At 42.9% G+C, this 17,033-nt stretch overlaps 1 protein-coding gene across 3 annotated transcripts in view; it reads right to left on the reverse strand.

Annotated features, from left to right (window-relative positions):
* PTK2B (protein tyrosine kinase 2 beta) overlaps nt 1–17,033 on the reverse strand; it is a 322,330-nt gene that overhangs the window by 118,072 nt on the left and 187,225 nt on the right. For all 3 annotated transcript variants that reach the window (XM_030198678.1, XM_030198677.1, XM_030198679.1), the window contains exons 6-7: nt 3,212–3,274; nt 2,222–2,276 (exon numbers count right to left, since the gene is read on the reverse strand). In XM_030198678.1, the coding sequence (XP_030054538.1) occupies nt 2,222–2,276; nt 3,212–3,274 (118 nt within the window). The remainder of the gene's footprint in view (nt 1–2,221; nt 2,277–3,211; nt 3,275–17,033) is intronic.

Here is a 17,033-nt window from a genome sequence, read left to right on the forward strand (position 1 = left end):
GGCCATTCTTGGAAGCAGAATACTGGCCTAGATGAACCATTGGTCTTACCCAGTATGGCTGTTCTTATGTGGGAGTCTTCCAATGTTGCTTCCATGGTCTGTTCACATGTACACCTTCCTTGCAATTACATACTATAGTACTTATGCATGTCCTTATAGAATAATGCTTAAGGAAGTTATGCACATAAATGCTACATTTTGAACATTTATGTGTGCAAAAGGACGCGTATCCACAAGCACCTAGTTAAAGAATTACCCTCATTCCCCCGGATTCTATATATTGGGCGTCGATATTTGGGTGCCAATCTAAGCTGTGTACCCAATTAAATGGACTAAGGAGCCAATTAGTGTCAATAACTGGGTGCCAACTGGCACTAATCAGCACTGATTCGGAACTGGGAGCACATTTTCCTACGTGCTATTTTATAACAATATGTGCCCAAATCCCATAGCATGCACACCAAAACGTGGCCATGGGAGGTGTATCGGCGGGTTAGGGTGTTCCTAAAATTTGAGTGCAGTGTTACAGAATACTGCGGATGTGTACCCAAACTGAGCACTGGGAATTACATCTGGTTTCAGCAGGCATAAGCCCTGGTGCCTGAATTTGGGCGCTGAAATTGGCACAGTGCTATTGTATAATGAGCACTCATCGTTGAGTACCCATTATAGAATAGCATTGAACGCCGATTTTTGAGCGCCATTTACTGAATCTGCCTATTATCTGAGAGATTCTATATATTGCGCCTTAATTTCCGCATGGAAATCAAAGCGTATTCTATAATAATGCGTGCAACTTAATTGGTTAACTAGCTAATCACCATCAATTGGATGTTAATAAGCAATTATCAGCACTAATTAGCATTAAGATTTACGCACACAACTCGCTAAGCATATTCTGTAACATGGTGCACGTACATTCTAAGTTGCATAGTTGAAAAGGGAGTATGGCTATGGGCGGGGCATTTCTAAAATCTATGTGTGTTGTTATAGATACACCTGCTCTGCGCCTAATTTAGGCGTCGGGATTTACACCAAGTAAAACGTGGTGTAAATGGCTGCATGGAGAGGTGCTCGGTGTATTCTATATACTGTGCTGAAATTTAAGCCTATTCTATAAAATGTAGACATACTACAGAGAATATGCCTAGGCATGTTTTTTTTTTCCCACGTGGAATTTTCAGGCACCATATATAGAATCTAGCCCTATGCGCACATTTTTTAAATAGTGCAAATACTTTGTAACTCCACTGAACGAGCCTACTCATGCATGCATACAAGAATGTGCTGTTTTCTCACTGTGCATACTTTTACATGCACATCTCCTGAGGTAATTTTACAAAAGCAGTTTTATCTGTGGAAAAAGTTTATAAACCTGTCTTCCAAGGGAGGAATCCAAGGGATTTCCATAGGTTAAAAGCCTATTTGAAAACTACCTACCACGAGCAGACAAAAGCATACATCAGTGGTTCCCAAACCTGATCCTGGAGGCACTCCAGCAAGTCAGGTTTTTGGGATATCCAGAATGAATAATCATGAGAGAGATTTGCAGGCAGTGGAGGCAGTGCATGCAAATATCTCTCATGAATATTCATTGTGGATATCCTAAAAGCCTGACTGGCTGGGGTGCCTCCAGAACCAGGTTTGGGAACCATTGGCATACGTATTCCTCCACAGTGTGCTTCTTTTACCCACACTGCAGTGAAGGCACCCCTGGGTTGTGTTAGGGGAGGGACGGAAATTATTTTTATTTTTTTTTGTTACATTTGTACCCCATGCTTTCCCACTCATGGCAGCTGCATGAGCTTTGCATTTTCAAAATTAAGCACATAGTTTTGGTCGGGAAAAAAAAGCATCCACAAAAAGCAAAGATGAAAATCATTGTGGGTACTTTATTGTTAGACAATTTTCAAAGTGAAATTATGCAATCTCTTTCATTTCACAACCAGAATAAAAAAAGACCAAAGGAAAATAGTACCCACGGACGTTGCAGCCCTGTGGGCAGTTTAACGACTAGCCCCTGCAAGGATGACACTTAGTTTTCCATTCAGAAAACAGTATTTTGAATAAAAAGCAGACTCTGTTCCACAGTGTTCCTCTAATGATTAGCACCAGTCAAAATTAGTTTGTGGGTTCTAGATGCTCTCTAGTAAAACCTTTTCCTTTTAAAGTTGAGAAACAGAGAAAACCCCAGCTGAAGCAACACTGCTGTACCCCTCACCTTTAAGCTTTCCTGCATCTGCTTTGGGAAGAACAAATCCAGTCCTACTTCCTTCCTGAATAATAAAAAGCAGGAAACATGGACAGATGTTAATATATTATTTTTCATCAAAGACCTTGCATTGCAAGATATCTAAAATAACACAACATCAGTATATAATAACACCGTGAAACATAAGCATGAGTGACTGACAGCTGAGGAAAAAAATGCCTCTGTCAAAGTAGTCACAATAATCAACTGCTTTCTACAACCCTGGGTGACGTGTATTAGAGAATACTGCCCCTCCCCCCAAATAAAAAAATAATAAAAATAAAAAAACAAAACAAATATTCCTTCTAAGAAAAATCAGTATTAACAACCAAATTCAGGCTTTCAAGACATACATTTAATAGTTCAGCATGTACATCATATAAAGATACACAATATACCTCAGCTTACTTTACATATTTATAGTCTATATTTTACAAGAACGAACTTGAACAAAGTATATTACTATCAAATAAAAGCATCACACAGAAAAAATTAAATACAAAAGAAATCAGTATTCACACAAAAGAATAAAAAATTCTAAAAAAAAAGAGGAAAATCAATGATATCAACCTCAGAAAGCCAAATGTCTTTCATGCCTCAAAGAAAGCCTAGATGAAACTTAGAATTTTTATCTTCACCCCTTTCCAATTCATAACCTAAAAACAATCGAGTCAGAAAGATTTAAACATTTTACAGCCATCCTTTCTCATTCTAGAAACTCAGTAAAACAGGGCTATTTAATTTTCTTTTCAATTTATGATTATATTGTTATTTGTATTGTTTGTTAGATGTATTATTTTACAATTGCTTTGTTTTGCTTTATTGTTTTGTATTTATTGTGTTTATTGAGATATGATATCAATGTGTGTGTATTTTATTGTTTCCCTTCCTATGAATACTTGTAGACAAATTAATTCTGGTGACTAGACAGATGAAGACAGAGTATTGAGACATACTTACTCAAGGAGGTCAAAGTTGGATTTCTTATCTAGGGCATTCTGAGGCATGTCTTTATAAAACCTCCTGAAAGAAGGGATAGATAAAATGTTTAAAGATGGGAGACATGGTTAGCCCTCATCTGATTTAGCCAGACACCTGTACATGCTGATACAAACATGCCAACCTGCTGACTTGTAGTTAAGGATGATCTTGTGATTGTTATATATGTATCTGATATTTTGATGAGTTAGTGCATCACCTAGTGAAGTATGTCTAAAATCCAATTTATAAATTTTAAATTCAATACACTCAAATTCAGATAGGAGGATAAATCATCTGAGGTGTAACGGACTAATTTCATATTTGTGATCATGATGCCATAAAAATCTCAGGTAACAAATAACTCTGACAGGAATAAACATGCAACCACACCTGGAGCTATGCCACTTTATTTATATATATATGAAAAACGTTATAAAGAAGATGTTCCTTTCTTCCCAAGGGAGACATTCTGCAGATTAGTGCAATCATTGGTATTGAGTCATTTGGACCATTGTAATTCCATATATGCAGGATGCAAATTACAAAACATTAAGAAACTCCAGACTGCCCCAAAACACCGCAGCTAGACTGATATTCGGAAAAGCGAAATATTACATTGGCTCCCTTTAAAAGATCGCATTGCATTCAAAGTTTGCACCTTAGTTCATAAAATCATTTATGGAGATGCCCCATCTTACATGTCAGATCTAATAGATTTACCAGCAAGAAATAAAAAATGTTCATCACGCACTTTCTTAAACCTCCATTATCCCAACTGCAAAGGACTTAAATACAAATCTATACATCATCTAGCTTCTCATACATCTGTACTCAACTATGGAATGAATTGCCGAACAACATAAAAACAACACACGATCTGACAACCTTTCGAAAATTATTGAAGACTAACTTGCTCAACAAGACGTATAAGAAGGATCCTCTACAATGAACTGACTCCTAAATTACACCAGAAATAACTACTACTGATATCTTCTAACTTGTTTATTTCAATTGCATTTTCATTATTGATCATTATATCTTGCCCTGCTCTCACTTATGTAATATATTATCTATTTCCACTAACTACTTGATATTATTATGCTCCTTATTTGTAGCAATATTCTAAATTCTTATTCCGTCAATATGATTGCCATGACATTCTTATGCACCTTATCTATAACAATATTCCGAAATTCTTATTTGCCATTGCAACATAATGTAAGCCACATTGAGCCTGCGAATAGGTGGGAAAATGTGGGATACAAATGCAGCAAATAAATACATTATATATATATATACACGCTTAAGTGCAAGTCTGGGACCAAAGAAATGCATGCAGTTAACTGGAGCGTGCACTTAACCGTTGTGACCCAAAGAAGCTTGACATCTGATAAACATATGTACAGTACTGTTTATTATTATACATACAGTATACAGTCTCCGTTAACTGACATTAAGCTTACTTGAAGTAATCAGTTATAGTCCTCTGTACACTAATGGGTCTGTGAGTTCCATAGACTACATCTGCTAGACGGTAAAAAACTGTCATAGCACTGACATCCAGTGGCCTCCAGATAGGCCCGCACGGTGTTGAGACTCTCCAGCGCTCTTGCAAAAGTGACGGGTTGTTGAATTTCGTCAGCATGTGCCTCGCTGCTCATTTCATCCTCTGTTTCATCATCAGCCACTGTTGCCTGTGTGTGGTGCATATCTCCACATCAGTGCTGTCGTCAGCTGTTTGTAGATCGTAATCAACAGCTACGTAGCGATGAAACTCCTCTTCAGTAACACCGGCTGGGATGTCCATAACCTGTTCATCTGACATGTTTGCAACAGCTGCATCCCCCTTGTTGAACAAAACTATAAAAAATTGAAGTGGAATGCTTCAAAGAACATGCAGAGCTAGCCGTTTCAACACTAAACTAAACCTCCTGGGACATGATGGGGCCCACATTAGCCAAAGGCAGGCTCCAGAAAGTCTGTGGATAATGGGAACCAGATGCAGCATATGTTCTGCTATACATTAAGGATTTATGGTATGTTACAGCCTGCCTGCATACAGCCTGCAAGCACGTGATATCAGGAGAAGATTATAAGGAGAGGGAACAAAGAAATAAGTAAGCATTTTGAATTTGTCTTTGTCTGTATATAGATTTCTCTCTCTGCATATAGCATTCTGATTTCTTTGCTTTACATTGCTTTGTTTTAATCATTCATTCTGGCTTGTATATTGCTTATCAAGAAATGCTTCCTGCAATAGCCCATTGAGCTATGCAGAAAAATTGTAAATATACTGTTTATATTAAATATGAAATTCGTCTAGCCTTCTCTACAAAAGTGGCGGTGTTGCAGGAATTGAGATAGGAATTTGTGATACTTCAGGAGTCAGACAGCACACACCAGAATGAGGGAGAAATCTTCTTTATTTGCCAGCAAACAAAGCAGGACATCAGTTCTAGCTCTCTTCTCTCTCTCTCAGCTCTCTGGATGTTATGGCTTTTGTCTGTCCTCTTCAGCTCTCTTCTCTTCTGTCTGTTCCTTCTGCTCTCTTTCTCTCCTGTTGTCTTCCAGCTTTCTTTCAGCTCTCCTTCCTTTCTTCTGACGTAAACTGCTTCTGCTCCTACTTAAATACTGTTCTATCCCCCTCCTAGCCTTGCCCCCCCTTACTCTCCAATTGGTTAAGGAATAGATTGGTTACCTGGCCTCAACCAATCATTTCTTTAAAAATATCAGTTACATAGGTTCCAGACATCCTAAACTGACCTGTGACCTGGGGCCCCTTACACCAGACATTTGGTCTCCAGAACTCTTGCATGTTCATTATGATTGATTTCTCATCTATAGCTTAAACTGGGTTCCCTTAGAGACCAAGAGGCCCAATCTAACATTGGTTATTCTCATATTCCTAATCAGCTTCATACTACCTGCTAGCTGAACTCTGGCATTCATTAAAGAGGTCAAAAGCCAATCTTACTTAATGGCATTCAGGACCATTTCTACATTTACCTACAATTAATCAAGGAGAAGAGAGCTGACTAGTCCTGACCTCGTTCACCTATCAGCTTATACATTGAACCAGCCAGAACTGCAGATAAGTCAAAACACATGTTTGACCTCTTCACTGCAGTCCTTGCTTGACCTCTTAAACAGCAGACAAAGAGTAATACAGAATTTAACAGACATTCTACACAGACACAAAACTTATTAATTTACACAGAATACAGCATATTCTAAAATAAGCATCCTTATAAGACATATTCTAAATATCAAAAACTTGTAAATACTAATCTATTGCCTCTCTCTCTAAATAGTATTTTCTTCTAAGCATTTTAAACTAATCCTAAACAAACTGCCTGCAATATGCCGGCTCATAATAGAATACATATGTGTTTGCTTAGCAATCCATCAATCACAAGGGTCTTTCTGACCTTTCTAACCCAGCCCGGCAAACGCTAGACTTCTAGTAATTAATTCCAGCCTGCATTCCTTTATCTTGCTTGCAAGGTAATAAGCTAGAATTCAAACACCACTTTTAAACCCCAGATTTTAACAGAATTATTCTTTGCCCATGGCTGCCTCATTCCCCCCTTTGAGACTAAAATCAGCTTATGCAGAGATAAGTCTCACAACTCAAACTCTGGAGATTATAGTGATCCTAACTGGGAATAGACTTATGAACCACCATTACCCTACTTGTTAAGGTCCGACGGCATACTGCCGAAGCACATGAGGCCAGGAAACAAAACAAAAACCCTGATAAAACTAAGACTATTAGGGAAATGAACAAACGACGTATCCAGGAGGTCAATGACCACCACCAGGAGGTAAGGTCTAATCCTCCTCGGTAATCCTCCACATTAAGGCTAGCCAACTGTAGGACTTTATCCATGGCATGCCTAACTACATGCGTCCTATTTATGACAATAGTACAGCACTCTGAAGAATTTAACACTGTGCAGAGACCACCCTGGGCTGCAAAGAGGTAGTCAAGACCCATACGGTTATACCGAGAAACTATACTTAATTCATTAATTTGATCCTGCAATGCATTGACTACCACGTTCAGCTCATGAACTAAAACATGGAGTAGGGACTGAAGTCTCCGAGTAGCCATACCTAGTTCAGTAATACCCGCTACCGGGCCTCCAATTGGAATCCAGGCCGTGGCAGAAAGGGCTACAAGTCTCTTTTTAGTCAGAGGATAAGTAGAATTGATATACTGGAGGGCTAATTCAATCGCCTCATCCTCTGTGGCAACGGAGGAGGGTAAGGACAAAGCCTCTCGCTTAGAACGGTGCGGGGATAGTGGCTTAAGAGGAATAACTTTAGGAAAATAATTCAAGGTTACCAATACACAAAAATCATATGTGGAGGGAAGAATCATGTGGAGGACATTATCACAGAGCCAGTAATGACCAAGGAGAGGGTGAGGAAAGTTCCCAATAAATGTTGGCTCAGGCTGGACAGGGTACTTAGGGTGCCCATAATGCGAGCCCCTATCCCAGGGGGAACGAAGACGAAATGGAGACTTTGCACACCATAGGCGCCAATCCCCAATTGTGACAGGCTGCTCATTTGTTAGTAACTCTTCATACCCCGGGGACTTATGAAAGTAGAAAATAAGCTTGGACACTATAGTCTTCTCAGTGGTACGCTTAGGAGCCAGATAATCACCTGGGTCATAATCTGCAGGTACGGTAGCAGGGCACATAGGAGTACCTGGAGAAACTACCCACACAGATTCTCCTTTTTCTGGGAGAACATTAGTATAGTTACAGGGAATGGGAAGAACAGTTGAGATGCTTCTTGTTAAACAAAACACTCCAGAGGCTGGATAGGGAGACGTAAAAACTGGCCTTAGAGAAGAGTCAGAGGGGGAAGTAGCATTATAAAAGGACCACCAAGTATAATCCTGGCTCCAAGGACCTGAACTCGAAAAATAGGGAGGTATAAGAGCTGGGAGTTGCACAGGGACAGGAACAGCTGGGACATCTGTGGTATAAGGAGAAAATCGGGAACACACAATACAAGGGGAAGTAATCTTTGCCTGGCTAATTAGTTCCTGGACTGAGTGTAACCAAAGGTTGGAGCGAGTTGGGGTATTAGGAACAAGGAGGCAAGGAGTAGAAAACAACAAAAGCATCCAAACTACTAACATTTTCTTTCTTCCTAATCTAAAACAAATACAGCAAACTAATTAAGCAATAATATTTCAACAGTCTGTGCTAATCACAGATTACTCTCATATAGTGTTCTCAGTCTTTGAGTTCTTATACCAGTTGGGATAGACCCTCAACTGACAAGGATCAAGCTTTCAAATTCCAAGAAAGCCAGAATCAGGCAAGAAAGAGTCTCAGTGTGAAGCCGAAGTTCAGCCGCTCCTGCAGTATACAGTTGACCCTTCTTTTCAGCTAGTAGATTCTTTGGTTCGGGTCAAGCGCAACTTCAATGGCTCCGCTGGATCTCTTTCTGCTCTCCACTGTCTAGGCTCCGTCTGATCCGTGCTGGGCTCAGTCTGGTCAGCAGACTTAATTCGAGACCAATGGACCCATGGAGTAATCCCTGCGACCTTCACAGCTGCAGGGGTAGAAAGCAAAACAGTAAAAGGTCCTTTCCATCGGGGCCCCAGAGGCTGAAGCCTCCAATCTTTCACCCAAACTCTATCCCCTGGCAGGAAGGAATGTACCTGAGCCTGGAAGGGGACAGGGTTTATTTCTCTCACATAAGACTGAAGCTCAGAAATTATCTTTCCCAAGAGGGCTACCTGCTCCTGCACCTGGGCAGACCCTAAAATCCCTATGTCTCCCTTAATTCCCTGTAAAATGGCTGGGGGCTTCCCATACACAATTTCAAAGGGAGAGAGGGCTGTTCCTTTAGTTGGGGTGCATCGGAGGCGGAAGAGGGCTAGTGGCAATGCCTGTGGCCATTTCAATTGGGTTTCCTGACAAATCTTTGCTAGGCTATTTTTCAAGGTTCTGTTTGCTCGCTCAACCTGCCCTGAACTCTGGGGACGATAGGCACAATGCAATTTCCAGGTAATGCGCAATGCGCGGGACAGGGCCTGAAGTGTAGCTTCAACAAAGGCGGGACCATTATCTGAACCTATGGCAAGGGGCAATCCATACCTGGGGATGACATCCCTAAGGAGGGCTCGAGCTACTTCTGTGGCTTTCTCAGTGACTGTAGGATATGCTTCCACCCACCCAGAAAAGGTACAAACCATAACTAAGAGGTATCGGAACCTACCGCTCCTGGGCATTTCTGTGAAGTCTATAACTAGGGACTCAAAGGGTGTTAGTCCTCTAGACTGAACTCCTGGTGGAATACGGGGTCCCTGACGAGCATTATTCTGGGCACAGAGAGTACATCGGGCAGAGGCAGTGGCAACCAGACTATCCAATCCTTCAGCACCACTACTCGATTGAGTAGACGGGCTAGTGCTGTTTTCCCTAAGTGTGATAGGTCATGAGCTTGAGACACTACAGGCCAAGCTAGGTGGCGTGGCACCAGAACTCTGGTATCAGGGAGATGTAACCAGCCATCAGGTCTCCTTACTGCACCTTCCTCTTGAGCCCATCTCTCTTCCATTTGGGTATACATAGGTGTCCATTCTTGCAATCGAATTTGGAACAGGGGAGTCACAGTACTTGCTGGGGGTCCTCGAGCAGCTTCCTTGGCCACCCGATCAGCATGGCGATTCCCTCGGGCCACTGGAGTATCTATTCTTTGGTGTCCCCTACAGTGAATGACAGCTACCTTCTTGGGGGCCCAAACAGCCTCTAGCAGCTGAAGTATTTCAGGTCCATACTTAACAGGTTGGCCTGCAGCATTTATGAGTCCCTTTTCCTTATACAAAGCTCCATGAGCATGTAGGGTTGTGAAGGCATACTTAGAATCAGTATAAATGTTGGTTACCAGTCCTGCTGCTAGCTCCAGAGCTCGTATGAGGGCCACAAGTTCTGCTTTCTGGGCTGAAGTTCCTTGGGGCAGGGCTCTTGCTTCTATCACCTTGTCCTCTGTCACCACAGCATAGCCTGCCAGTCGCTTAGAGTTCTCCACATAACTGCTTCCATCTGTGAAATAAATTACATCTGGGTCCCTCCACGGAACATCTTTAAGATCTGGTCGACTGGAGTACACTTCATCCATAGTTTGGATACAATCATGATCCGGTGGTCCCTCAGATGCTGGCAAAAGAGTAGCAGGATTGAATGTAGCCACTGTTTCCAGGTGTATCCGTGGATTCTCACACAAACTGGCTTGGTACTTAACCATGCGGTTATTTGTAAACCAGTGGTTGCCCTTATACTCCATGAGGGTGAGAACTGCATGGGGGACTTTAACAACCAGTTCTTGCCCCAAAGTCAACTTATCAGCTTCCTGGACCAGTAAGGCTGTTGCTGCAATGGCCCTCATGCAGGCTGGCCATCCTTTAGCCACTCCATCCAGCTGTTTAGACAGGTATGCAACAGGCCTCTGCCAGGATCCCATCATCTGGGTCAGCACACCCAGAGCAACCCCCTGTCGCTCGTGGACATACAATGAGAAAGGTTTCTCCACATCAGGAAGGCCTAACGCAGGGGCTTGGAGTAGGGCTTTCTTTATAGCAATGAAGGATTGTTGAGCTGTAGGTCCCCATTCAAATGGTTCCTTTTCACCCCCCTTTGTGGCTTGGTAAAGGGGTTTCGCCATCAATGCAAAATTTGGAATCCAAATTCTGCAAAATCCGGCTGCTCCCAGAAATTCCCTAACTTCTCTTCTGGACTTGGGTTGGGGAATTGCAGCAACTGCTTGCTTCCTACTAGCATCCAGTCTCCGACTTCCCTGGGAAATACAGAAGCCCAGATACTTCACTTCTGACTGACAAAGTTGGGCCTTTGAGCGTGAGACCTTATAGCCTGCATCCAAGAGTAGCTCCAGCAATTCTCTGGTAGCCTCAAAACACTCTTCCTGGGTCACTGCTGCAATCAGGAGGTCATCTACATACTGGAGTAAAACTCGCCTGGAAGGCTCAGATTTAAAAGTCTTAAGGTCTTGCCCTAGGGCTGTCCCAAAAATAGTGGGGGAATTCTTGAACCCCTGTGGCAGGCGGGTCCATGTATACTGAAGCTTCCTTCCTGTTACTGGGTTTTCCCATTGAAAGGCAAAAAGCAATTGACTGGCGGGGGCCACCCGAATACAAAAGAAGGCATCTTTTAGATCTAGTGTCGTGAAATGGGTAGCTCCAGAAGGTATCAATCCTAGCAGGACATATGGATTAGGCACTACAGGGTGTAATGAGATAGTGGATTTGTTGACCACTCGTAAGTCTTGGACTGGCCGGTAGTCCTCAGTCTCTGGCTTCTGAACTGGCAATAGTGGCGTATTCCATGGAGACTGGCAAGGACGAATAATTCCATGGGATAACAAACGATTCAGATGTGCTTGAATCCCTTCCAGAGCCTTTCGGGGAATTGGGTATTGGCGAAGATGGATTGGCCGGGCACTTGGGAGTAAATCTACATGAACAGGAGGAATATTTCGGGCCAACCCTGGGGGATTATCTTCTGCCCATACCCCACTGACCTGAAAGCTGTCTGCCAGGGGTAGGTCAACTTGGCCATGCGACTGATGCAGCCGCCATTCTTCTTCAAGAGGGCAGCAGAAACTCAATATACCCTTAGGGCTGGATATCGGGGGCCGAAAGGAGACTGAAGTCTGGCCATCAGAATCAAAGGAAATTTGGGCCCTAAGCTTGGACAGCAGGTCTCGGCCTAACAAAGGGATTGGACAGTCTGGCATATACAGGAATTCATGAGTGACTGTGTGTGAGCCTAATTGGCCTCTACGGGTCGTCAGGAAAGGCCTCCGGTTCTGCACCCCCGTGGCACCCACCACTCGGACAGTTTTTCCAGACACAGGCGCTAATCGCTCCGTTACAACAGAATGTTCAGCTCCTGTATCAATCATGAATGGAATTGAGCGGCTCCCTATAGTTAACTTGACCATAGGTTCCTGGGAGCCCAGTTTGTAGGAACCCGGTCTGTCCTATTCGTCCCATTCTGCCATCTCGGCTATCCCGATGATGTCAGATTCAGGAGGCTCATATCTTCCCTCTCGAACTCGGCCTCGGCTTCCTCGATCTCCTGGTCCCCTTCTCAGTCCCTGGCGCCTCTGGGGGCATTCATCTTTCCAGTGCCCTCTTTCCTTACAATAGGCACACTGATCCCTCTCCAATCTTGGTCTGGGATTCTCCCCCCTTGGCCGGGATTGATTGAAGGAATCTCGGGGCCTGGCTGGTGGTCCGGGGTCCCACTTTGGCTTCCCATTAGCTAGAGGTCGACCTCGGTTAAGGGTGGAATTAGTAATGGCTGCCGCTAAAAGGTCGGCCTTCTTCTGCATCTTCCGGTCAGCCTCTCGGCGCACCTCCTGATCTCTATTAATGAAAACCTTGGTTGCGATCTCAATTAACTGGGTGGTATTCATCCCTGCGAATCCCTCCTGACGCTGCAACTTCTTCCGGATATCTGGCATACTCTGGGCCACCAATGCGCTATTCACCATTCTCTGGTTTTCTAGGGCTTCAGGGTCAAATGGGGTGTATGTTCTGTAGGCTTCAATTAGTCGCTCTAGAAAGGCCCCAGGGGATTCAGTTGCCCCTTGGAGAATTTCAGAGACCTTTGCTAGATTAATGGGCCTCTTTATGCCTTTCCTCATACCTTCCAGCAAGTCCCGGCAATAGCCAGACAACAGTTCATAGTGCTGCCCATCATTTGGATCCCAATCTGGAGCTGCGCGAGGAAACCGAGCTCTAACCCATCCCTCTGGGTCCTGTGTCCCCCCGGGGACACGCTCTCGCGTGATGGCCTCAGCATTTTGCAAAATCTTCCGCCTCTCCTCAGTTGTGAAGAGGGTCAGGAGAAGTTGTTGACAATCAGTCCAGGTTGGGTTATGGGTGGCCATAATGCTAGTCACTAGGTCCACCACTGCCTGAGGCTTTTCAGTATAAGAGGGGTAATGCGTCTTCCAATTCAGGAGATCGGTGGTTGTGAAGGGTACATACTGATAGGCCTGTGCCTGTATAACCTGACCCTCATTATTAGGATCCGGTCGAGTGATGGTTACCTGTCGGAGTGGCAGAACTCTCGAGGAGGTGGGAATGGAACCTGAGGTAGAGCTAGGAGCTACCCTCCTATCATGCTCAAAAGTAATTGCAGCGGGTCTAACCCATTCAGTGGAGGTAGGTTGAACCCCTGAGGGTTGGGAAGGGGTACTCATAGACTGAGAGGTGGTCACAGGTGATTCAGTCCATTGAAAGGGATGCCGGGCCCCTAATGAATGGGTAGGGGTATTAGAGGGAGAGGCTGGGCTGTCAGAAGTTGAGGAGTCAGGGAGTGGAACCCAAAGCGGGTCTTCAGAGGTTAACAGGAGAGGATGTGGCAGAGAAGGGTAGAGGCCAGGTGAAAAGTCCAACCTAGGGTGTGGCAGGTTTTGCACAGGAGGGGAAGAACTATCCGGAGAAGCCTGTGCTGGAGAAGCTTGGGCTGGGCGGCGTGGATCTCTAGGGGTGGCACGGAACCCCAACAATGGGCCATAAGGTGGTGGCTCAAGGTCTGAGGGGTCATCAGAGAGTATGGGTTTCTCGGACAGGGTAGGGGCGGAAGCCACCGATTGGGTGGTAGGCTTCCTGGGGCTCTTTCCCTCTTCTAGTTTAGATTTTCTAATCTTTCTTTGAACTTGGCCTAACATGAATTTTACTGGGGATCCCATATAAGTTTTCAACCACGAGGGAGGGTCAGTCACAAGGCTGTCCCAGGAATCTATATAAGGGAGTTGTTCAGAATATTCTGGTTCTCCTACAACTATGCTGTAGACCTTCCGGATTACTTCAATATCTAAGCTGCCACTAGGGGGCCACCCCACTCCCATAGATGGCCACTCAACTTCACACAAGGTTCTTAGAGTACTTGAGCTTAAAGTCTGTCCATAGTCATTAATTAAAAATCCTTTTTTAAAGTTCTTAAGCATACAATCTAGGGGGGTAGCAATTTGTCTAGATGATGTCCCACCCATAATGCTTACAGTTACAACACACAAAAGGGAGGGAGTTTTTGGATTTGCGGTAAGGGGTCCGCAGATCCGGAAACAAAAGGGTAGAACAAACAACAATCGCTTCCTTCCGTTGCTGGTCAATTGAACTCGCGTTAATTGAAAACGCAGCTATAAGAAGTCCGCACTCAGTTAATCATTCACGCATCACACATTCCATACAGAAAATCCCACCCAACAATTTCAGATTTCTCAGATACAGATAAGCTCAAGCGTTTTCGCTTCTAGTCCCCGCGACTAGAAGGTACTAGGGCCTTCGCTGAGAGTTGATCAGGCTCTCCTTCCTCAATTTTTGAGGGGCTGATTTACAATTTTCTAGCTAGAATTACAATACAAAATACAGAATACATACCCGGCGAATGTTCTCCAGTCAGTTGGGTGCTGGGATTAATGCAGGATTCAGGATCCCACCGCTGCCACCAAGAATTGTTGCAGGAATTGAGATAGGAATTTGTGATACTTCAGGAGTCAGACAGCACACACCAGAATGAGGGAGAAATCTTCTTTATTTGCCAGCAAACAAAGCAGGACATCAGTTCTAGCTCTCTTCTCTCTCTCTCAGCTCTCTGGATGTTATGGCTTTTGTCTGTCCTCTTCAGCTCTCTTCTCTTCTGTCTGTTCCTTCTGCTCTCTTTCTCTCCTGTTGTCTTCCAGCTTTCTTTCAGCTCTCCTTCCTTTCTTCTGACGTAAACTGCTTCTGCTCCTACTTAAATACTGTTCTATCCCCCTCCTAGCCTTGCCCCCCCTTACTCTCCAATTGGTTAAGGAATAGATTGGTTACCTGGCCTCAACCAATCATTACTTTAAAAATATCAGTTACATAGGTTCCAGACATCCTAAACTGACCTGTGACCTGGGGCCCCTTACACCAGACATTTGGTCTCCAGAACTCTTGCATGTTCATTATGATTGATTTCTCATCTATAGCTTAAACTGGGTTCCCTTAGAGACCAAGAGGCCCAATCTAACATTGGTTATTCTCATATTCCTAATCAGCTTCATACTACCTGCTAGCTGAACTCTGGCATTCATTAAAGAGGTCAAAAGCCAATCTTACTTAATGGCATTCAGGACCATTTCTACATTTACCTACAATTAATCAAGGAGAAGAGAGCTGACTAGTCCTGACCTCGTTCACCTATCAGCTTATACATTGAACCAGCCAGAACTGCAGATAAGTCAAAACACATGTTTGACCTCTTCACTGCAGTCCTTGCTTGACCTCTTAAACAGCAGACAAAGAGTAATACAGAATTTAACAGACATTCTACACAGACACAAAACTTATTAATTTACACAGAATACAGCATATTCTAAAATAAGCATCCTTATAAGACATATTCTAAATATCAAAAACTTGTAAATACTAATCTATTGCCTCTCTCTCTAAATAGTATTTTCTTCTAAGCATTTTAAACTAATCCTAAACAAACTGCCTGCAATATGCCGGCTCATAATAGAATACATATGTGTTTGCTTAGCAATCCATCAATCACAAGGGTCTTTCTGACCTTTCTAACCCAGCCCGGCAAACGCTAGACTTCTAGTAATTAATTCCAGCCTGCATTCCTTTATCTTGCTTGCAAGGTAAAAAGCTAGAATTCAAACACCACTTTTAAACCCCAGATTTTAACAGAATTATTCTTTGCCCATGGCTGCCTCAGCGGCATCCTTTTCTTCAAAGTGGCGAGCCAGCCAGGAGTAGGCCGCATACGGAAAAGAGAAGGCGAGACGAAGGACAAATTAAGTTGTTGTTAATGAAGTTTTTTACAGGATTTGAAAGTAAAGCAAGCGTTGTTTAAACCTGATGATTTCTGTGCTCCACTGATGTGGGATTGATCAAACTACTGACGTGGACATACAGGTGATAACTCCTGGGCTTGCTAAAAAGAGAAATAAGAAGACGCGTGAGTAAGCTTACACTGTGGCCTTATTACTGGTATATTTGTTTAGCTTTGTAGTTTTCTTTTTTGTATATTTTCTTTGTTTAAGTGCATTAGTATATTTTTGTAGATTGTGGCTCTATAGGAGAAATTGTAATAGTCAGAATAAAATGAAAGGGAAAGGGGCAGATAAGAAAGAAAAGCCTCCTGTGTATGCTTTGTATTTAGATTTAGATAGTTCAAAAAAATGCTCCCCTTTGCAGCATGTCATAGAATTATTCCCATTAGAAAAAAAACAGATTGAAAAAATACATGACAAATGGGTCAAATATGAAGGAAAAGATTCTGTTTTGAGCTGGTCTCAGGATGGATCGTTTGATCGTCCAAAATTATTATCTCTCCTGAGCTATTTACAAGAAAATAAAAATAAAACTAGGCAGAAGAAAAGCTTAGAACAACATCTTACAATTTGGAATTTATTTTCTGTAGCAGCAGATCTTCTTCATGCAGATGTAGAAAAAATACAGCGAGAACAGGAAAATCAGCCTTTGGTTCAGCCTGAAGGTTGAGGAATGTCATCTGTTTTTGATTTCTCGGTGTCTGGCTGTTGCTAAGCTAACGGTTAGAAAGGTCTGAAAGAACTGAAATTTTTTTTTGTTCCTTTTAAAAGATTGTTTTAGATTAGATTTAAATAAGTTTGATTTTGTCTTATAAGGTGATCTCTGTTTATTTTAAAATATGTGTTATTCTGTTTCTAGTTCTCTATGTGGAATGTCTTTGCAATTTAACTTTGTTTGACTCTTTTTTAAGTGAGATTCCTGCAGTGTTAA

This window comes from Microcaecilia unicolor, chromosome 3, assembly GCF_901765095.1.
Source record: "Microcaecilia unicolor chromosome 3, aMicUni1.1, whole genome shotgun sequence".
NCBI classification, from domain to species: domain Eukaryota; kingdom Metazoa; phylum Chordata; class Amphibia; order Gymnophiona; family Siphonopidae; genus Microcaecilia; species Microcaecilia unicolor.